This window comes from Pongo pygmaeus, chromosome 20 (genome assembly GCF_028885625.2).
Source record: "Pongo pygmaeus isolate AG05252 chromosome 20, NHGRI_mPonPyg2-v2.0_pri, whole genome shotgun sequence".
Classification (NCBI taxonomy): Eukaryota; Metazoa; Chordata; class Mammalia; order Primates; family Hominidae; genus Pongo; species Pongo pygmaeus.
In genome coordinates, this window is record NC_072393.2 from 72,421 (window position 1) to 96,286 (window position 23,866).

Here is a 23,866-nt window from a genome sequence, read left to right on the forward strand (position 1 = left end):
TGAAAGAAAACACCCAGCAAACCTGGAAAAACATGCCATGAAAATATGCTTTAAAGAACGAAAGCAAAAATCCAGGCTTTTCAGACAAAAAATGCTGAAAGAAAGCACAAGGCCTATTACAAAGGAAGTTCTTCGGGCTGAAGGAAATGATTCCAAATGGAAGTTGGAGGAAATATGTGGATAGGATAAACACAAAGAATGTTCACTGTTTAAAACAACGTTATAATCTTGTGATATGTAGATTTTTTTTTTTTTTTTTTGGAGATGGAGTCTTGCTCTGTCCCCCAGGTTGGAGTACAGTGGTGTGATCTCGGCTCACTGCAACCTCCATTTCCGGGGTTCAAGCGATTCTCCTGCCTCAACCTCCCGAGTAGCTGGGACTACAGGCACCTGCCACCACGCCTGGCTAATTTTTTTATTTTTAGTAGAGACAGGGTTTCACTATGTTGGCCAGGCTGGTCTCAAATTCCTGACCTCAGGCAATCTGCCCACCTCGGCCTCCCAAAGTGCTGGGATTATAGGCGTGAGACACCACGCCCGGCCAATATGTAGAATTAACGATAGCACAAAAGGCAGGGGGCAGGTAAACTGAGTTAAACTGTTTCTTGCATTGTAGGGGAACTAGAATGTACTTATTTCAATCTGTGAGGCCCAGTGTGGTGGCTCACTCCTGTAACGTCAGCACTTTGGGAGGCTGAGGTCACTGGAGGTCAGGAGTTCAAGACCAGCACAGCCAACACAGTGAAACCTCATCCCTACTAAAAATACAAAAATTAGCTGGGGATGGTGGCATGTGCCTGTAGTCCCAGCTACTTGGGAGGCTGAGGCAGGAGAATCGCTTGAGCCCAGGAGGCGGAGGTTGCAGTGAGCCGAGATCACACCACTGTACTCCAGCCTGGGCGACAGAGCAAGACTCTGTCTCAAAAAAAATGTAGACTGTGATAAGTCAATAATTCATGTTGTAACCTCTAAAGCGCTAAAACTAAAACTTATAAGCTGAAACAGGAGGACCAAATAAACCTATTTAATTAATCCAAAAGAAGATATAAAAAAATTAAAAAACAAAGAACAGGCCAGGTCCAGTGGCTCACGCCTGTAATACCAGCACTTTGGGAGGCCGAGGTGGGCGAATCACGAGGTCAGGAGATCAAGACCATCCTGACCAACGTGGAGACAACCCGTCTCTACTAAAAATACAAAATTAGGCCGGGCGTGGTGGCAGGCACCTGTAATCCCAGCACTTTGGGACGCTGAGGCAGGCGGATCACGAGCTCAGGAGATCGACACCATCCTGGCTAACATGGTGAAACCTCGTCTCTACTAAAAATACAAAACATTAGCCGGGCGTCATGGCAGGTGCCTGTAGTCCCAGCTACTCAGGAGGCTGAGGCAGGAGAATGGCATGAACCTGGGAGGCGGAGCTTGCAGTGAGCTGAGATCGCGCCACTGCACTCCAGCCTGGGTGACAAAGCGAGACACTGTCTCAGAAAAAATAAATAAATAAAATAAAAATACAAAATTATCCAGGCATGGTGGTGGATGCCTGTAATCCCAGCTACTTGGGAGGCTAAGGCAGGAGAATCACTTGAACCCAGGAGGTGGAGGTTGCAGTGAAGTAAGAGCGCATCACTGCACTCCAGCCTGGGCAACAAGAGTGAGACTCTGTCTCAAAAAAAAATAAAAACAAACAAAAAACAAAGAACAGATGGAACACACAGAAAGCAAAGAGCAAGACGGCGGCATTACACAATTGTTTTATAATTACATGACATACAAGTGATCTAAAAAATGTAAATGGACTAAAAAGTCTATTAAAAGACAATGATTTTCTCAGACAATTAAAAATAAGATCTAGGTCGGACACAGTGGCTCACACCTATAATCCCAGCACATTGGGAGGCCGAAGTGGGCAGGTCACTTGAGGTCTAGAGATTGAGACCAGCCTGGCCAACATGGTGAAAACCATCTCTACTAAAAATACAAAAATTAGCTGGGCATGGTGGCGGACGCCTGTAATTGCAGCTACTTGGGAGGCTGAGGGGGAAGAATTGCTTGAACCCGGGAGGCAGAGGCTGCAGTGAGTGGAGATTATGCCACTGCACTCCAGAGACTCCGTCTCAAAAAAACAAGATCTAAACATGTGCCATTATAGAAAATACACTTCAAATATAGGAATCTAGAATGATAAAAAGAATGGGAAAAAACCATGCAAACACTAAACAAATCAACAAAAAGCTGCCATGGTCACACTGATGGCAGATTAAGTACTTATTTACGGTAAGAAGTATTACTACAGAGAGACATGTCACAATGGTAAAAGAAACAATTCAACACGAAGACAAAGCAATCTTAACGTGTATGCACTTAATAATAAAGCCGCAATGTGAAGTAAAAATGGACAGAATTAAAAAGGGGAAATAGACAATCCACAATCAGAGGAGGTCATTAACAATCTTTCAGTAAATAGAACAAGCAGCCAAAAAAATTAAGTGAGAATACAGATGATGTGAACAACAATTACCCAACGGATCCAAGGGAATACACGGAAAATTCCTCCCAACAACGGCACAACACACTCTTTTCAAACACGTACAACATTTACCAAAACAGATCAAATACTGGTCATAAAGCGAGGTGCAACTAATTACAAAGAACTGAAATCACAGAGTATGTTTTCTGACCACAGTGTAATTCAATTAAAAATCAGTAAAAGGAGGCCGGGCGCGGTGGCTCACACCTGTAATCCCAACACTTCGGGAGGCCAAGGCGGGTAGATCATGAGGTCAGGAGATCGAGACCATCCTGGCTAACACAGTGAAACCCCGTCTCTACTAAAAAATAAAAAAAAACTAGCCGGGCGTTGGTGGTGGGCGCCTGTAGTCCCAGCTACTCGGGAGGCTGAGGCAGGAGAATGGTGTGAACTCAGGAGGCGGAACTTGCAGTGAGCCGAGATGGCGCCACTGCACTCCAGCCTGGGCCACAGGCGAGACTCTGTCTCAAAAAAAAAACAGTGTAAAGGCTGGGCGCTGGTTCATGCCTGTATTCCCAGCTCTTTGGGAGGCCAAGGTGGGTGGATCACCTGAGGTCAGGAGTTCGAGACCAGCCTGGCCAACATGGTGAAACCCCATCTCTACTAAAAATATAAAAATTAGCCAGGCGTGGTGGCGGGCGCCTGTAGTCCCAGCTACTCAGGAGGCTGCGGCAGGAGAATCGTTTGAACCTTGGAGGCGAAGTTTCCAGTGAGTCAATATTGTACCACTGAACTCCAGCCTGGGCAATAGAGCGAGACCCTGTCACACACACACACAAAGAGTAAAAAACAGAAATCCAGCAACAGAGAGACATGAACAAAGCTAAAGTTAGTCCTTTGTAAAGAGTAATATAATTGATAAAACTTTTTGTTTTTGTTTTTGAGATGGAGTCTTGCTCTGTCACCCAGGCTGGAGTGCAATGGCGAAATCTTGGCTCACTGCAACCTCCGCCTCCCGGGTTCAAGTGATTCTCCTGCCTCAGCCTCCCTAGTAGCTGGGACTACAGTTGCACGCCACCATGCTCAGCTAATTTTTGTATTTTTAGTAGAGACAGGGTTTCACCATGTTGGTCAGGCTGTTCTCCTGACCTCGTGATCCACCCACCTCAGCCTCCCAAAGTGCTGGGATTAAAGGCATGAGCCCCCACTCCTGGCCTCTTACATCTTAAAGAATAATTCCTCCAGAGGTTAGGAAAAAGGCACACTTCCAAACACATTCACAAAAGCAGCATAACTCTGGTACCAAAACCAGACATGGACAAATAAAAATAAAAGGACAGGCCAGTACCTCCATGAACATACATGCAAAAATCATAAATGTGAGCACATCAAACTGAGGAGGGAAGGGATTAAATACATATGTGTTTTCATTAATCCAGGTGCTCACAGCGAGCACGTAATCACTGCACCAGGGGATATACAGCATTTTCATCAACCAATCAATACATAAACTTGTTTCAGATGTCCACTTAAAGACGCCTTACTGCAGGCCGGGTGCAGTGGCTCATGAGTGTAATCCTGGCACTCTGGGGGGCTGAGGCAGACAAACCACTTGAGGCCAGGAGTTTGAGACCAGTCTGGGCAACAAGATGAAGCCTGGTCTCTACAAAATATACAAAAAAAAAAAAATTAGCCGGTGTGCGGTGGCGCACATCTGTAGTCCCAGCTACTCGGGAGACTGCAGCACGAGAATCACTTGAGCCCGGGAGCAGAGGTTGCAGTGAGCCAAGATTGCACCACAGCACTCCAGCCTGAGCGACAGAGCAAGACTTTGTCCAAAAAACTAAATAGATAGATAAATAAATAAAATTTAAATGTAAAAAACAGATACATAAATAAAATTTAAATTAAAAAATAAATAAAATTTAAATTTTAAAAAATGTGTTATTGCAGGGGTTCCCAACCCCCAGGCCACGGACCACTACTGGTCCATGGCCTGTTAGGAAGTGGCCGCACAGCAGGAAGTGAGCGGCAGGCGAGCCAGCATCACTGCCTGAGCTCCACCTCCTGTCAGATCAGTGGTGGCATTAGATCCTCATAGGAGCGCAAATCCCACTGTGAACTGCACACACCAGGGATGCAGGCTGCACACTCCTTATGAGAATCTAATGCCTGACGATCTGAGGTGGAACGGTTTCCTCCTGAAACCACGCCCCCTACTCCAACATCCATGGAAAAATTGTCTTCCACGAAACCAGTCCCTGGTGCCAAAAAAGGTTGGGAACCACTGTCTCACTGGATCTACCTTGTGGACTAACACTGAACTCACGGCCAGCAGCACCAGAGCTCACGCCTGAGTGGAGTTTCTCGAATTTTCTCCAAAAGGCACATCATAGCCTTCTTCCACTTAAGAACACTAGACAGAACGTTGGCACTACATTTAAAGGACCCTTTAAACCGTCAAGTAGCCAACACAACGCACAACGATGTGAAAAACGGCATTAAGTACACGGTAGGAAAGGCACTTGCTCACAGTAAAAGATCTGAGACAAGACAGAGCAGCATCTTGTCCCACCTCGGCTGGAACTGCACGTCAGATAACTCACCTTCACTGACACTCTACACACATCTGCTGGCGCCTGACCATAAAGGTGTTGCGAGTTTTGATTTGGGGTTTCAAATAAATTTTAGCAAGTAGGCAATTCACCAGTACAGAACCCACAAATAATGAGGACTGAGTGCATGTGATACACAAACACAAGAGAGAACACTTCATGGCCAGGACACGCGTTTATTCCACCGTGCACAGTTAATTTAACGTTTGAAAATCAATTTATGGGCCGGGCACAGTGGCTCATGCCTGTAATCCCAGCACTTTGGGAGGCCGAGGCAGGCAGAACACCTGAGGTCGGGAGTTCGAGATCAGCTTGGCCAACATGGTGAAACCCCATCTCTGCTAAAAATACAAAAATTAGCTAGGCGTGGTGGCAGGCGCCTGTAATCCCAGTTACTTGGGAGGCTGAGACAGGAGAACTGCTTGAACCCGGGAGGCAGAGGTTGCAGTGAGCTGAGATTATGCCACTGCACTCCAGCCTGGGCAACAGAGCAAGACTCCATCTCAAAAAAAAAAAAAAAGATTAAAACTTGTCAGTTGCCGAAAAAAATAAGTTTTAATCTTAAAACTTATATAGATATGCAATGAAAACTTACAAAGTTAGAAGACTTGGGCCACCTCAGACTTCCTTGTAACCTGTAATAACTGAGACAGTGACAATGACTCAGGGTGAGACAAGACACACCTTACAGGCACCTGATTTATCACAAAGGCATCACTGCAACTCAGTGGGGGAGACAATGGACTTTTGTTTTTTATTTTTACTTTTTTTTTTTTTTTGAGACAGAGTCTCGCTCTGTCGCCCAGGCTGGAGTGCAGTGGCGCTATCTCGACTCACTGCAAGCTCCGCCTTCCGGGTTCACACCATTCTCCTGCCTCAGCCTCCCGAGTAGCTGGGACTACAGGCACCTGCCACCATGCCCGGCTAATTTTTTGTATTTTTAGTAGAGACGGGGTTTCACCATGTTGGCCAGGCTGGTCTCGATATCCTGACCTCAAGTAATCCTCCCACCTCGGCCTCCCAAAGTGCCGGGATGACAGGTGTGAGCCACCGCACCCGGCCACCATACACCAAAATGTAAACTAAGTTGGATCACACCCTTAAATATGAAAGGAAAAACAATAAATCTTCTAGAAAGAAACGTGGAAAAATATCTCCAAGAGCCTGAGGTAAGCAAACACTCCTTAAGTAGAACACACACACAATTATTCAAATAATGATTGATAAGTTGGACTTTATTAAAATTAAAGACATCACTAAGAGAGTCAATGGGCAAACCACAAACTGGAGAAAACAGCAGCAGTGCACAAAGCCCACAAAGACTTGCTTCCACAACATGTCAATGACTACAAATCAGAAAGGGAAAGACAACAAAACGGGAGAAAGCTTGGAGCACGCAAAGAGAGAATATCCAAATGGCCAGTACACCTGCGAAAGGTGCTCACCAGGGAAATGCCAATTAAAACCACAATGGGACAGGAGTCCTTATCTACCAGGAGGGCTAAAATTCAGGCAAATTCACCCTCAGTGGCAAACACCGAAAATGTGGAGCAACTCCCACAAATCATTAGTGAGAAACTCAAGCAGTATGTGTCACCCTAAGCACACACTTCCCACACGACTCCCCACTGTCCATCAAGTGCTGAGTGCCTATGTCCACTAACAACGCACACAAGGGCATTCACAACCCACGGCTGAACCAACCATGACCGCAGCCCATGGCAGAAAGGGTGGGCAAATGTGGCATCCAAACCAAGGACCATGATGCAACACACAAGACACACACAACCACAGCTCCAAACCAAGGACCACAATGGAACACACAAGAGACTCAAAAACCATGGCATCCAAACCAAGGACCACAATGCAATACACAAGACACACACAACCACACAGACGACTCGAATGACACAGACGTCATCACAATGCAATAAAGACACACACAACCACACAGACGACTCAAATGACACAGACGTCATCACAATGCAATAAAGACACACACAACCACACAGACGACTCAAATGACAGACATCATCACAATGCAATAAAGACACACACAACCACACAGACGACTCAAATGACAGACATCATCACAATGCAATAAAGACACACACGACCACGCAGACGACTCGAATGACAGACGTCATCACAATGCAATAAAGACACACACAACCACGCAGACGACTCGAATGACACAGGCGTCATACCGAGTGGGAGGGGGCCAGCTGGCATCCCATGGGACGAAGAAGTCCTGGCTGCTCCAGACAGGGCACCCTCATGGGGGGTGAGTCAGGGTGGGGAAAGGGCCCTGATGACAGACTCCAAGGCCAGGGTTTCTGGGTGAGGATCCCATGTGTCCCCTTTGACCCTGCCTTCTGGATGTCCCAGCAGCTTGGCTGCACCTTCCTGGCTCTGTCCTCTTCTCACATGGGGCACCTCCCACCAGCCCCAGGAGGACGACTTCTCTTCATGGAGGGTCCCTGTCTCCCTGGACTCAGTACTTCTGCTGCACCTGTCCCTTCCCACCACCCATCTCAGCCACTGAATCACCTTGGAGAAGGATCCTGAGCTAGGAGCACTGGCCCAGGGCCTGCGAGGGCTCCAGGGCAAGACAAATGAGACCCAAGTCAACAGGCACGTGACTCCATGCCTCGAAGGGTCAAGAGAGGCTCGATTCTGAACTCTACTGGGAAAGAGACAAAGGTCAAGCCCAGGAAAGGGAGCAACCCTGAAGAGGAGCGGAGCAACGCAGGGGGTGCAGCGCAGCCCCCGGCAGGTCTCTGGAGAACCGTCTAACCTGGCACAGAGGCATCGAATGCAGCAGCCCTGGCTGTGGGGAGGCGGCTGGAGTCAAGCGCAGGGCAGGGCTGGGTCAGGGGCAGGATGGGCTGCTGAGGGTCTGGCTGCACAGGCTGACGGGAGCAGATACCAAGGGAGGGACAGAGCTGGGCAGGGGCAGGCAGCAACAGGCCCACTGTAGCCACGAGAGCCTCCCACCTCCTCCAGCCACAGGCTCGGCTGCCCCAGTGAGCGATGCAGGGCGGGGACCTGACCAGACTGTCCAAGGATCTGACGTCCAGCCAGGCCACTCCCCTGCAGAAGTGGGTTTCGCCTCCTCTCCCCAAGCCCTACTTACTCTTCTCACAGTGCCGGTTCAAGTGCAGGTTGCTGAGGTCAGCTTGGAACTGAGGTCCCACCATGATCTCCTGCAAAGCAAGGGCCTGGGAATCAGGACACCGAGGAGCATCTAGGCCAGGCGGGAGGCTGGCTGCAGCGTGCTGTGGCAGGCTTACGTGGAGGGGCCACTATCCAGACCCCAGACCCATCTGTGCCATCTACCTGCTGATGCCCAGTTCTGGGGTCTGAGGGTGGGAGGCAGAGGCCTGGGTGTGTGAAGGGTGAGGCTGTGTCCTGACGCCCGGCCTGGCAGAGGCCCAGACAGGATGTCGGAGGACAAACACTCTGGGTCAGCAGCAGGGGCCCAGGCTCCGGTCCAAAGCACCTGTGGCCGGTCCCAGCCCACCCTGGAGTCGAGCAGCATGTCCCTCCTCTGAGAAGGGGCGCAAACCCAGGGAGAGGGCTCAGCAGGACCCAGCTGCGGCTACTGCGGCCAAGATACCAGGTTGGGGAGAGGGCAGAGCCATGGGCGGGATGCCAGGTTGGGGACACAGCAGAGCCACGGCTGGGATGCCAGGTTGGGGACACGGCAGAGCCACGGCTGGGATGCTAGGTTGGGGAGATGGTAGAACCACGGCCAGGATGCCAGGCTGGGGAGATGGTAGAACCACGGCCGGGATGCCAGGCTGGGGAGATGGTAGAACCACGGCCGGGATGCCAGGGTGGGGACACGGCAGAACCACGGCCAGGATGCCAGGCTGGGGAGATGGTAGAACCACAGCCGGGATGCCAGGGTGGGGACACGGCAGAGCCACGGCCAGGATGCCAGGTTAGGGAGAGAGCAGAGCCACGGTCGGGATGCCAGGTTGAGGATACAGCAGAGCCACAGCCTGGATGCCAGGTTGGGGAGACGGCAGAGCCACGGCCAGGATGCCAGGTTGGAGATACGGCAGAACCACGGCCGGGATGCCAGGTTGGGGAGACGGCAGAACCACGCACCTTCTTACATTTGTTGGCAGGAAGAGAGTCCTCCTCGGTGTCGGAGGAGGCAGAAGAGCCAGGATCTCTGTCTTCATCAGCCAGGAAACGAGCTTTGGGAAAACAGAGGCAGGTCCCCCAGGGTCTCCACTGCCTGCAGCCTATACAACCCCTTCTCTCCACTCCCACCCTCCATCCACCTGATCCCCAGGCCGTAACCCTCTCTCTGGCCAGACATTGGGTACACAGATGGGCACAGGACCCAGGACCAGGGATGCACCTTTGAAGAAAGAGGCCTTCCCTTCTATGCAGCTGCTGCACCTCTGGGCCCTGAGCCCTCAGTTCCCAGGAAAGCCAGCATAGAGGCTTGTGAAGGAGGCCGGTTCTGGGGATGCTGTCCCTGGATCTGCTAGGGGAACCAACATGTTCCCTACTTGTTTAAACCAAATCGCTCTGAGAGTCCAGGCTCACTGGCCAGCGTGGGGGAGAACAAAGCATCCCCAGGGCTACTGACGTTTCCCGCCAGGCAGACGCCCTCATCTGGGATGAGTTCTTGGCCTGCATCAGCCCAAGGACCCTTCATCAAGCATCACGACTGCCTGGCAGGGGGCCTGGCTGCGGTGGAGTAGGGGGACAGAGTCACCTACATCCACTCCGGTTAGGGAAGAGGTCGGAGGCCTCGTGGGAGGTCACGGACGGGGTGAGGTCGTCAGCAGATGACTGTGTCTCTTCCTCTTCTTCCCCTGAAAGCAAATCCTTCGCTATTTGTTCCTTTAAAAAAAAAAAAAGTAAAGAACATTTTACAGTTTAACAATCTCGCAATACCACTAATGATAACAACAGTAAAGACACTGGGAGCGCCCTGAGGCTCACATGGGGCTGCTATTCCCATTCTGGAGAGGGTGCACAGTGTGGGGGGAGCGGGGATGGGACGGAGACACGTGGGAGCCCACACCCAGCCACCAGAGCTGGAGACAGTTAGAGCTGCCACTGGGCACACGCCCAGAGTGCATGGCTCTTTCTCTGCCTGTGCATTTGATTTTAACCTTCTACAATGCAGCCCTCCCCTGCTCCCAACACCCAAGCCTCGACCTGTGACCTCTGGGTACGGAATGGCAGAGAGACCAGTCCTGGGGAGGCCCCGATGTGCCCCTCTACCCACCAAAGCCAGAATGACATGTGGCCTGGGGTTAAGGCTAGGGTCCAGCCCCATACCCATGGCCATTCCAACCCCGGGGGTGTGGTCACAGGTACATTCTACTTATTCTGGGGGCCTTTGTGCCTCCTCTCACTGAACACCCCCCTCTGCAGAGAGGCAGCCCCAGGCCCCCCCACCTTCAGCTGCGAGCCAGTTCCAGGAAGGGCCCTCACTCACTTTGTCCAGGGTCATGTCTGGGAGGTTCGGGGCCACGTCACCACCCTCACTCTCCCGGTCTGAAATGGGGTCTGACGCCTCGTAGCCATAGAGCGCAAGCAGCTCATCAAAGGGCATGTCGTTGCTCTGAGTTGGGGAAGGGAACAAGGCCCCATCAGGAGGGACTGCTCTGGGGGTTCCTGTCCCTGTCCTCTTGCCTGAGCCTCGTTGGCCACAATCATGGCCACTCTGTCACACCCATAGCAACTCCCCACATAGCAGCACTCCCCAGCCAGACCTCAGGCCCAGTCCTTCATCCAAGAGCTCCTTCACAATCCCTCAGAGAGGCACCAGAGCCTAGGGGTCACCGGCCAGGGAAGAGGGCACCACCCTGCCCACAATGCCTCCTTGCACAGGGTGAATTACAGGAATACAAGGATGGTGTGACACAGGGTGAATTATAGGAATACAAGGATAGTGCGACACGTGGCAATTTACTATTGTAACTCAACATCAATATATTAAAGGGGAAAAAAGTTATCTGAAAAAGGCATTTGGTAAAATCCGACATCTATTCCTGATTTGAAAAAAAAAAAAAAAAAAACCCTCAGAAAACTACATAAACAGGCCAGACACAGTAGTTCACACCTGTAATCCCAGCATTTTGGAAGGCTACAGCAGGCAGATCACTTGAGGCTAGGAGTTCGAGACCAGCCTGGGCAACATGGCGAAATCCCGTCTCCACTAAAAATACAAAAATTAGCTGTGCTTGGTGGCACCCGCCTGTAGTCTCAGCTACTCGGGAGGCTGAAGCACGAGAATCACTTGTACTCGGGAGGCGGAGGTTGCAGTGAGCCAAGATCACACCACTGCACTCCAGCCTGGGTGGCAGAATGAGAATCTGTCTCAAAATAAAAAATAAAAAAGAAGAAGAAAACCACATAAACAGATGGATGCTTCATCAATATAATGGAGAAGCTGTCAATTCACACTGGGTCAAAAATGAGTAACCAGAGCAGCCCCCATCACGATCTGGAACAAGAGCACTGTGATTAACGAACACTGTTTTGATGCTCTGAGCCAATGCAATATGACAAGAAGTAGAAATAAGGCATGTAATTCCTGGGAAAGAAGCGATGCAAACTATCAACGTCGTACTCTCCAGTGCTGCTTTCAAATCCTTCTGTCCTCCCTTGTGTGAGCCTCTGTTCCACAGAGGCTAGTCCTGTCTGCTCAGACTCCACCCTGACCCCTGTGGGTCACTTTCAGCCTCCAACTTCCGGAACACTCCCTCTCATTCTCTCAAGATGTCAGCACTGGCCTCCCCTCCACCCCAGCTCCTGCCCAGACTCATCCTGGGGGCTTCAAGTCCACATAGAAACCTCCCGGCCTAGTCCCAGCCCTTCTCCAGGTGAAACATCTACACTGAGTTCCCCCCTTTTGTTCTCTCACAGGACCCTGTGGAAAGAACAGATTCTGTATGCCCATTACCTTCAGGATTATGCAGGCGGGAAGGTTGACACAGTGGTCCAGAGGCCCTTGGGCTGCCTGGACCTCTCCAGAGTAGCCCAAGGTGAAGACCCTTTCCTAAGAGCACTCAGCCGTGATTTCCGTTTTTGGCTTCATTGAGGCTTGCACTGATGGTGCTGCATTGGCAGCCGGCAAGAGCCCAGTGCCCGTGGAAGCTGCAGCCAGTGCATCCCTGCCCACAAGTCACTGCTGTCACATTCCTCACAGACCAAAAGCAAACACCCCAGCTTCACTTCAGAAGATGCTGGACAGCCAGGCATGGTGGCTCATGCCTGTAATCCCAGCACTTTGGGAGGCTGAGGCAGGCGGATCACGAGATCAGGAGTTTGAGACCAGCCTAACTAACATGGAGAAACCCTGTCTCTACTAAAATACAAACATTAGCTGGGGATGGTGGTGGGTTCCTGTAATCCCAGGGAGAATCGCTTGAACCTAGGAGGCAGAGGTTGCAGTGAGCCGAGATCATGCTACTGCACTCCAGCCTGGGTGACGAGAGCAACACTCTGTCTCAAAAAAAAAAAAAAAAAGGTGCTGGACAAAGTGAGCATTTTGTTAAGTCTCACCCTGAGCAGATGTTTCCACGTGCTGTGAGGGCGTGGGAAGCATGCACAATGCATCTGCTGCATACCAAAGCGAGGTGATTCCTTCAAGGAACCACATGCATGGAACGAGTGGTGAGACAAAGAGGCTGTTCCTGGTCGTTTCACCTGAAAGAATGCTGGCCAACTATAGCCACTCAGACAGGCACCTGGCAGGCGCTGCCTTGTATGCAAGCCAGGGGGGCTGTTACTTCAAAGGAAACAGCTGACCATAACTGCTGCAATGGTAAAACTCAGGATTTTGAAAAACTTGGGTTTGACAAATATGAACTTGCCAAATTTCTAATATTTAAAAAACTTATAGGCCGGGCACGGTGGCTCATGCCTGTAATCCCAGCACTTTGGAAGGCCGAGGCGGGCGGATCACGAGGTCAGGAGATGGAGACCATCCTGGCGAACACGATGAAACCCCATCTCTACTAAAAAAATACAAAAAATTAGCCAGGCGAAGTGGCAAGCGCCTGTAGTCCCAGCTACTTGGGAGGCTGAGGCAGGAGAATGGCATGAACCTGGGAGGCGGAGCTTGCAGTGAGCCAAGATCGTGCCACTGCACTCCAGCCTGGGCGACAGTGAGACTGTCTCAAAAAAAAAAAAAAAACAAAAAAACAAAAAACTTATGATAAGGCTGGTAGTGATATTAACTGTTACAGTCAACCCTAACCCCCAACATGACTATATTTGGAGATGGGGCCTTTACAGAGGTAATTAAGGTTCAAGGAGGCCGTGAGGGTGGGGCCCTGATCCAACAGGATTAGTGTCCTTTTAAGAAAAACACCAGAAGGCTCCCTCATGTTCTCTGTCCACCATGTGAGGACACAGCAAGCCTCACATGGTGAGGCCGGCACCAGAAGAAGAGAGCCGGCACCAGAACCCACTCTGCTGGACCTTGATCATGGACCTTTCTGCCTCTTGACCTATGAGGTTCACTGATACAGTCTCCGATTCCACTCCACAACTACTCTCTACAAAACTATCACTTGATGGGTTTTGCTGTAACATCAAAGAATACCCACAATTATCTGAAAAGCTGTGAAATACTCCTACCTTTTTCAACAACAGATCTGGTTGAAGCTATATTTGTACTTCAACCATAAGAGCCTATCACAATAGATTAATGTCTCCCTTAAACGACAGAAACTGGCCAGGCGTGGCTCATGCCTGTAATCCAAGCATTCTGGGAGGCCAAGGTGGCAGGATCAACTTGAGGTCAGGAGTTTGAGACTAGCCTGGCCAACATGGTAAAACCTCGTCTCTACTAAAAATACAAGTTAGCCAGGCACGGTCGTGGGCGCCTGTAGTCCCAGCTACTCAGGAGGCTAAGGCAGGAGAATCACTTGAACCCAAGAGGTAGAGGTTGCAGTGAGCCCAGATTGCACCACTGCACTCCAGTATGGGCAAAAGAGCAAGATTCTGTCTCCAGCAAAAAAAAAAAAAAAAAAAAAAAGACAGAAACTGGGTCAGGTACAGTGGCTCACACCTATACTCCCAGCACTTTGGGAGACCTAGGCAGAAAAATTGCTTGAGGCCAACAGTTTGAGACCAACCCTAGCAACATAGCAAGAACTCTACAAATAAATAAAATTAAAAAGTTGGTGAGGCGTGGTGGCGTGCGACTATAGTCCCAGTTACTCAGGAGGCTGAGGCAGGAGGAACCCTTGAGCCCAGGAGTTCGAGGCTGCAGTAAACTATGATTGCACCACTGCATTCCAGCCTAGGCAAAAGTGAGATCCGGTCTCAAAAAAAAATAAATAAATGTTTTAAAGACAGAAGCTTGGCCAGGCGTGGTGGCTCACGCCTGTAATCCAGCACTTTGGGAGGCCGAGGTGGGCAGATCACAAGGTCAAGAGTCTGAGACCAGCCTGGCCAACATGGTGAAACCCCGTCTCTGCTAAAAATACAAAAATTTGCCGGGCGTGGTGGCACGCACCTGTGGTCCCAGCTACTTGGGAGGCTGAGGTAGGAGAATCACTTGAGCTCAGGAGGCGGAGGATGCAGTGAGCCAAGATCGCACCACTGCACTCCAGCCTGGGAAACAGAGCAAGACTCCATCTCAAAAAAATAAAAAGACAGAAGCTAGATTTTCATATTTGTTTCCACATTCAAAGAGATATGGAAAACTAAAAATTCATTCTTCTAATTTTTTTTTCTTTTGGGACAGTTTTTTTTCATTTTCATAAAAATATTTATATTAGGCCGGGCTGGAGTGCAGTGGCACAATCACAGCTCACTAGCCTCCACCTCCTGGGCTCGAACAATCCTCCTACCTCTCAGGTACCTGGGACCACAGGCATGCGCCACTGCACCTAACCTCTTCTAAGACTTAACTTTTGGGCGGGGCGCGGTGGCTCACGCCTGTATTCCCAGCACTTTGGGAGGCCAAGGCGGGCGGATCACAAGGTCAGGAGATCGAGACCATCCTGGCTAACACGGTGAAACCCTGTCTCTACTAAAAATACAAAAAATTAGACTGGTGTGGTGGTGGGCGCCTGTAGTCCCAGCTACACAGGAGGCTGAGGTAGGAGAATGACCTGAACCCGGAAGGCGGAGCTTGCAGTGAGCTGAGATCGCGCCACTGCACTCCAGCCTGGGCAACAGATTGAGACTCCATCTCAAAAAAAAAAAAAAAAAAAAAATTTATATTAACATGTAACTGATTTATTCAGCCTCCGGGGTAGCTGGGACTACAGACGTGCACCACCACGCCTGGCTAATTTTGTATTCTTTTTTTTTTTTTTGAGATGGAGTCTCACTGTGTCACTCAGGCTGGACTGCAGTGACACGATCTCAGCTCATTTTAAAATGAGTTAGCGAATAAGTATTTTTACATGTCAATTTTTTTTGTTTTTTTGAGACACAGTCTTGCTCTGTCCCCCAGGCTACAGTGCGATGGCCTGATCTCAGCTCACTGCAACCTCCGCCTCCTGGGTTCAAGCGATTCTCCTGCCTCAGCCCTTTGAGTGCTGGGATTACAGGCGCCTGCCACCACGCCCGGCTAATTTTTGTATTTTTAGTACAGACGGGGTTTCACCATGTTGGCCAGCCTGATCTAGAACTCCTGACCTCAGGTGATCAACTGCCTCAGCCTCCCAAAGTGCTGGGATTACAAGCGTGAGCCACCATGCCCAACAATTTTTGTATTTTTAGTAGAGACAGGGTTTCACTATGTTGGCCAGGCTAGGCTCAAACTCCTGACCTCATGATCCGCCTACCTCGGCCTCCCAAAGTGCTGGGATTACAGGCATTAGCCACTGCATCCGGCCAATTTACATGTCAGTTTTAACTTTTCATGTAATAAAAAAGCAATAGATAAAGCACATTAACAAAGCTCCTTGAAACTCTGAGTAATTTTTTTTTTTTTTTTTTTTTGAGACAGGGTCTCACTCTGTCACCCAGGCTGGAGTGCAATGGTGTGATCTCGGCTCACTGCAACCTCCGCCTCCCAGGTTCAAGTGATTCTCCTGCCTCAGCCTCCCGAGTAGCTGGGACTATAGACGTGCACCACCACGCCTGGCTAATTTTGTATTCTTTTTTTTTTTTTTTGGAGATGGAGTCTCGCTGTGTCACCCAGGCTGCAGTGCAGTGGCACGATCTCAGCTCACTGCAAGCTCCGCCTCCCGGGTTCACATCATTCTCCCGCCTCAGCCTCCTGAGTAGCTGGGACTACAGGCGCCCACCACCACGCCCGGCTAATTTTGTTTTTGTATTTTCAGTAGAGACGGGGTTTCACCGTGTTAGGCAGGATGGTCTCGATCTCCTGACCTCGTGATCCACCCGCCTCGGCCTCCCAAAGTGCTGGGATTACAGGTATGAGCCACCGTGCCCGGCAATTTTGTATTCTTAGTAGAGATGGGGTTTCACCATGTTGGCCAAGCTGGTCTTGAACTCCTGATCTCAGGTGATCCGCCCCCCTCAGCCTCCCAAAGTGCTGGGATTACAAGCGTGAGCCACTGCACCCAGCCTGAAACTCTCAATAATTTTTAAGAGTACAAAGCAGGTTCTGAGACCAGAAGATTTGAGAGCAGCTGGCTTAATCCTTGACCACCGTGCTGCTGAAAGAGCCCCACGAAAGACCTGGTCTACACTGAATTTCAGCTACTAGGACAGCATCTGGCATTTTGCAAAAAGATGTACAATTTAGCACTTACCAATGTGGAATCTGAGCTGCACAAAAATCATGAGGCTTACCCCGGAGGGTTCCACCCAACACAGGGGCAGGATCACCTTGGCCAAGTACCTGGGAGATGAAGTCCTTCTCCAGCTCCTCCTTGGGTTTGTCTGGGCACCTCGAGGCCTCCTCGCACTCCCCCCGAACACTGTAGTTCTGTGACAGGATCTCTGCGAGGTTGAACTGATGGTCTCCAGAGCCCATGGACACCACTGGGGAGAAGACAGCAGCCCAGGTGAGCACCTTGCCTCGCCTGTCCCAACCATCCTGCCGAGACTACTGATGCCTGGAGAAGCCCTAAGGATGAGGCCCTCTGCATGCTGCCAGGATCAGCCTCATGAGGGAACCCAACAGGACACCCCACGACTAATGCACACAGGAGCACAGCTGGTGAGCTGCACATACAAATTCCAAGGATTTTTTTTTGGGGGGTGTGTCTCTTTCTGAGAGACTGCGTGTCTTCCTGAACACAGAGAAGCCTGCAAGGATTTGGGGAGCAAGTGGACTAGAAAGAGACCAATACCCATCTCTTTAGGGTGGAAGGAGCAGCAGGACTCAGTGGAGCTGGGTTCACGCTGGGCTCCATGACTCCTGAAACAGGGGTGACGCTGAACCCTCACCTGCACAGGTCAGTACAGCATCAAGGAGCATGCAGGGACAACACCAATGGGGGCTCGACAACGCCAGTCCCTTAAGCTCCGTCTGCAGGGCCACATAAAGAAGCCATGCGATGTACATGGCCCAACAGTTGGCGGCTGTCATCCGATCCAGGGTTTCCCCAAAAGAACTGGGATGTGTCACCATTCCTCGGCATGTTTACTCTCCAATTGGTCAAATTTTCAAACAAACAAAGGGAATAGCTAGGGCTCAATCAATCCAGACACAGAGCAGTGTAGCCCAAGGCTGGGGGCTTGAGGGCCTGGGAGTCCAGGGCAGGAGGCCTCTAGGACAGCCACACAGCCTGTATGGCTGGGCACACAGGTGTGCACCACACACAGCCCATGCACAGAACATGCAGCTGCAAGGCACAGAGGACCCCCGGCGGCAGGCACCTCGTTAGAGTGAGGGAATGACCTGGAGCTGCCTGGGTGCGCCCGGACCCTCAGTGACCACGGCATCCTTGGAGGAGCCACGTGACGGAAAAGCCCGGACCCTCAGTGACCACGGCATACTTGGAGGAGCCACGTGAGGGAAAACAGGGATGGCACTGCCTTCTCTGGGACTGGGGTGGGGACTAGTTTGATACCGGAAAGAGATGCAGCCCTACACCTGGCCCGCAGAAGGAGCCCGGCCAGGGGAAGAAAGAACAGTCATAGAGACCCTTGCCCTACAGCGTCAGCTCCTCCCCGTGGGCCCAACACAGGTGGCTGGCAGGCGAGCATGGGACCTTGATGCCCACCAGGCAAGCAGCAGCGCAGGGAGGTGCAGGGAACCCGGGGTGCTGCCTGTCTCGCCGCCCTCCACCTTCTCAGCCCCGGCTCCCTCAGCAAGCCAACCCTTCCCAACACCCTGGCAAGATGAGGCAGCCCTCAGCTCGGTGCAGGCATGTGCCCGGGTCCTCTGCTGGGGGTGCTGGGCTCTGAGGATGGTCTTGGGTCGCCTGGGCTCCCTGCCCCTGCTAAAGAGCAGGAAGACAGAGTCCTGACCACTCTTCCCCACAGCTCCATCTGAACGGGTGGGAGCTGGGACACCCTGGACTCTGGAAGCCAGTGCCCCGGTCCACAGCTCAGCCAGGCCCAGCAGGCATTCTGCCTCTCTCAGCCACAAAGGCCTTGGCGACCTGAGCAGGGGGAGGAGGGAGGGAGGTACCTGCTGTTGTCTGCAAGCCCGGCTCCCCGGGGCACAGGCTGTGCTCGAGGCAGGAGACCACGCGAGGACTCTGCCTCCCCAGCGAGGAGGCCTGCGAAGGAAGAGAGGCAGGGTTAGCTCGGCCGGCTCAAAACCTGCTGCTGGACATCACAGTGTGGCAGCCAAGAGCAAGCGCTGGTCAGAGCCCCGTCCCCAGTGACTGGGGAAGGGGCTCTGTCTCCGCCTCTGAGGGCTGGGGGGCACTAGGAGCAGCACACGCGTGTGGCCACCACTCGCCCCGCTTCCCCCCAAGGACCGCTCACGGGGTGGAGGCGTTCTCGCCCAGGGCAGGTCATGCATCATGTGACACTGAAAACTGCCCACACACAGGCCTACAGTCCTGACCCACGCTGCAACCTGGATGAAGCTCAAGAACAGCATGCGCTGGGAGGGAAGCCAGACACCAACGGCCACAGCATAGGGTCCATTGATACCAAACGTCCAGAACAGGCCAGTCCACCGACAGAATGGGGGCTCGTCCAGAACAGGCCAGTCCACAGACAGAACGGGGGCTCGTGGGGGCCAGGAGCCAAGGAGACAGACAGTGGGAGAGTGACTGCTAACGGGGACAGGGCTTCTTTTGGGGATGACAGAATGTTTTATAATCAGATAGAGGTGATGGTTGCATGGCCGTGAATACACTAAAAATCAATGAATTATAAACTTTAAAATGGGCATATTTTATGGTTTGTCAATTACCTCAACTTTTTTTTTATAAAAAGGCAAACAAAACCATTATAAGTTACCATTATCACAATGTTCAATATCTCTCTCTTTTTTTTTTTTTCTGAGACAGAGCCTTGCTCTGTCGCCCAGGCTGGAGCGCAGGGCGCAATCTCGGCTCACTGCAACCTCTGTCACCCAGTACTCAGCCTCCCGAGTAGCTAGGACTACACGTGCGCACCACCACGCCCAGCTAATTTCTGTATTTTTACTAGAGATGGGGGTTTCACCATGTTGCCCAGGCTGGTCTCGAACTTTTGACCTCAAGTGATCTGCCCGCCTCGGCCTCCCAAAGTGCTGGGATTACAGGTGTGAGCCACCGCAAGCCACGATCTCTCTCATGTGCATAAACACAAAACCCTCAACAAAACACTAGCAAACGGAATCCAGCAACATATAAAGATGGTTATAAGCCATGACCAGGTAAGATTTACCACAGGGATGCAAGGTCGATTTAACATCCAAAAGTCAATTAATATAATACATCACATCAATAAAATAAAAAACCAAAACACAGGATCATCTCAACATACCCAATCCAACAAAATCCAACATACTTTCACAATGAAAAATACCCAACAAACTCAGAACAGAAGGGAGCTTCCTTCTCAAGCTGACAAAGAGCGTCTCGGAAAAACCCATACTTATCATTGCCCTCAATGGGGAAAAACCCATACTTATCATTGCCCTCAATGGGGAAAGGCTGCTTTCTCCTTCATACCATGAGCACAACAACGTGTACTCTCACCTCTCATGCTAAATGGAGTGCTGGATGGTGCAGTCAGCGTAAAACCATTAAATAAAAAGAATCAAGATCGGTAAGGAAGCCGGGCACGGTGGCTCACGCCTGTAATCCCAGCACTTTGGGAGGCCCAGGCAGGCGGATGACTTGAGGTCAGGAGTTCAAGACCAGCCTGGCCAACATGGTGAAACCCTGTCTCTACCAAAAATACAAAAAAATTAGCCAGGCATTGTGGCATGTGCCTGTAATCCCAGCTACTCAGAAGGCTGAGGCAGGAGAATTGCTTGAACCAGGGAGGCGGAGGTTGCAGTGAGCCGAGATCGTGCCACTGCACTCCAGCCTGGCGATACAGCAAGACTCCATCTCAAAAAAAAAAAAAAAAAAAAAAAGATTGGTAAGGAAGAAGTAAAACTATCTCTGTGCTGGTGCTGGTGACATGATCTAAAAAACTATTCAAACTAAAGTGAGTTCAGCAAGGTTGCAGTACACAAAATCAATACATAAAAATCAATTTTATTTCTATATAAAAGCAACAAATATAAAAAGAACAATTCCATTTACAACAGCATCAAGGGAAGTGTAAAATGTGTACAGTACTCTGCGTGAACAAAGCAGTGTTGAAAGGAAGATCCAAGGGAATGAAAAGGCATCCCACGTTCATGGCTGAGAAGATAACATTAAGGTGGCAACACCCCCCCAACTGACAAATTCAACACCATCTCTATCAGAACCCCAGTTGGCTTCTTTGTAGAAACCCACGAGCTGATTTCAAAAAGCATATGGAAGCTCAAGGTACCCAAAACAGCCCAATCTTGAATACTTCATGATTTCAAAATTCACCACACAGCTACAGCAATCAACACAGTGTGGTACTGCCATAAGGACAGCACAAAGATCAACGAACTAGAACTGAGAATCCAGAAATATACTCACACATTCATAGTCAATTGGATTTCAACAAAGGTATCAAAACAGTTCCATTGGGGAATGAACAGTCTTTAACAAATGGTACTGGGACAGTTGAATATCCATGAGCAAAAGAATGAAGTTGGACCCCTATCTCATACCATATGCAAAAATTACCTCAAAATGGATCAAAGGCCTTAAATATGGAGCCAAAACTATACAACTTTTCAGAGAAAATATATGGATAAATATTTGTAACCTTTTGATTGAATCTAAAAATGTGGCGGAAAAAAGTTTGTGACCTTGGATTTGGCAATGGTTTCTTAGATAAGACACCAAAATCACAAGTGACAAAAAAAAAAACCAAAAAACCAAATGGATAAACAACTTCACCAAAATTAAAAACTTTTGTGCTTCAAAGGACGCCATCAAGAAAGTGAAAGGACAACTGAGAGAATAGGAGAAAATATCTGAAAAATCATCTATCTGATAAGGAACTTGTTCTCAGTATAAAGAACTTTTAAAACTCAATAAGGAAGGGATAATCCCATTGAAAAATGGGCAAAGGATCTGAACAGACATTTCTCCAAAGAGGACAGACAAATGGCCAATAAGCACAGGAAAACATGCTCAATGTGATATCAAGGAAAAGCAAGCAAAGTCCACACTACGATACCAGTTCCTAATCAGAGAATAAAAACTGTGCTCAAAAAGACAGTAACAAGTGTTGGCAAGAACATGGACAAACTGGAACTCTACTGTGCCCTGCTGGTGGGAATGTTAAAATAGTGCAGCCACTTTGGAAAACAGTCCAGCAATTCCTCCAAAAGTTAAATAGTATTTAACCATGTGACCCAGGTCAGGGTCCTAATATCCATCAGCTGACAAAAACAAAACAAAGGACTAGCAATCGGGCAAAGGAAGGACGCACTGACACACTACCACTTGGACGTACCTCGAAAGACTCATGCTCCTGAAAACAGCCAGACACGAAAGGCCACGCATCATATGACTCATTTAATCTCAAATGTCTAAAGCAGGCAAATCCGTAGAGACAGAAAATGGATTCCTGGTGGAAAGGGGCTGGGGGTTGATCTGGGGTTTGGGGAGTGACCACTAAGGGGTGTGGGGTTCCTTTTGGGGTGATGAAAATGTTCTAAAATTGACTGTGATGGCGGCTGCACAACTCGGTGAATACACTAACAACCACGGAACTGGACACATTAAAACGGTAAATGAACCCTACCTCAGTAAAGCTGCTGCCAAAAAGAGCAGATTAAAATATTTAATGAAGTTTAAAAACTTGTGTGGTAAGAATTTCAATACTTCTTCATGGGTCCTCAAGAAACAACCTCACAGGTTGTATAATCATGCCCCTCATAAGAAAAACAAGGAAACAAGCTCAAAGACACAGAGTCAGTTACCCAAGCTCACACAGCAGGTTAAGTGGTGCAGTTACAAAGTGGAGCTCAGGCCAGCGGCTTGCAAACCCTTTCCAGCCCGTCACACTACTGGGGAGCACAACAGCTAGTACAGTTGACCCTTGAACAACGCGGGGGTTATGGGTGCCAACCCTCCATACAGGTGAAAACCCATGCATGACTTCTGACTCCCCGAAACTCGATTAATAGCCTCCTGTTGGTCGGGAGCATTGCTGATAACATCAACCGTTGATAAACGCATATTTTATATATTGTATTATGTACTGTATTCTCACAAAAAAAGTAAACTACAGAAAAAGTTATTAAGAAAACTGGAAGAAAGAGAAAGTGTATTTACTATTCATTAAGTGGAAGTGGATCATCCTAAAGGTCTTCGTCCTCATCATCTTCACGTTGAGTAGGCTGAGGAGGAAGAGGAGGGGTTGGTCTTGCTGTCTCGGGGTGGCAGAGATGGAAGGAAATCCACGTATAAGTGACCATGCAGTTCAAACCCGTGAGGTTCAAGGGCCGACTGTACAGCAAAGCCATGGAAGGGAGCTGGGGCAGCCACTGGCCCTGGAGTGACTCTGGCAACAAGGCTGCCAAGGACCAAGGAGCACCTCAAGCTCTAAGTGGAGAGTGACACAACCCATCCAGCTTTAGAAAGTTTAGCTCCGTGGTGGCAGAGGGCAAATAGAAGACAGAGGGAAGGAAGAGCCAGCAGGGCCCCCAGTGGGAAGGGGCCACGGGGACTGGAAGCAAGCGGCACAGAGTGCATGGCAGCTGCAGGGGCATCTCATGCCTCTTGCCCTGGGGTTGGCCCGGGTCCGACAGAGATGGCATCACTTCTTTCCAGGACACAGCAGGGGGCCACCAGCCCACAACCACTCTGCACAGCCACACGCAGTGTAAAGCCACAGGGAAAGCATCCTAAGTGACCTCTGAAATCACCCTCGGCCCCCTCTAGGACCCTCTGGGTAGGGGTCGAGGACAGGCTCTCTGGGCAAAGGTTCCTGCCTCAGTCAGGGGCTGGCTTTCTACTCCCGCAACCAGGAGCCTGACTAACAAGGGGAGGGCAGGCGACCACATCAAATGAGACCCCCAGTCTGGACGGCGAGTTGACAACAGTCCCGCAGGCTTGAGATCCACACCGAGTAACCGGGAGTAACATATGGCCCCAGAAGAGGTGGTCTGCAGGGTCTGAGGAGGATCTGGCCCTTATTTGACTTGCCATTCAACAAGAGAGCTAAGGCAGATGGGGGCAAAGAGGGAAGCGGCTGGAAACAGCAGAAAGGGTCACCAACAGGGAGGCCCTGAGCAGCCTGGGATCCCCAAGTTCATTTCCAGGCGACTCTGAGTTCCTGGAACTTACCATGGAATATAGACTTCATGGATCTT

The 23,866-nt window shown here is 50.1% G+C and overlaps 1 protein-coding gene across 6 annotated transcripts in view; it reads right to left on the minus strand.

Moving 5' to 3' along the window:
- The window catches only part of MIER2 (MIER family member 2), a 36,306-nt gene that overhangs the window by 9,153 nt on the left and 3,287 nt on the right, over positions 1-23,866 (minus strand). For 3 of the 6 annotated variants that reach the window (XM_054473577.2, XM_054473576.2, XM_063658252.1), the window contains exons 2-7: positions 18,638-18,728; positions 16,898-17,040; positions 10,556-10,681; positions 9,828-9,951; positions 9,202-9,293; positions 8,222-8,291 (exon numbers count right to left, since the gene is read on the minus strand). In XM_054473577.2, coding sequence (XP_054329552.2) covers positions 8,222-8,291; positions 9,202-9,293; positions 9,828-9,951; positions 10,556-10,681; positions 16,898-17,040; positions 18,638-18,728 — 646 coding nt within the window. Of the gene's footprint in view, positions 1-8,221; positions 8,292-9,201; positions 9,294-9,827; positions 9,952-10,555; positions 10,682-16,897; positions 17,041-18,637; positions 18,729-22,826; positions 22,852-23,866 lie in introns of those variants that run through there. The other 3 variants (XM_054473583.2, XM_054473582.2, XM_054473581.2) reach the window with 2 other exon arrangements.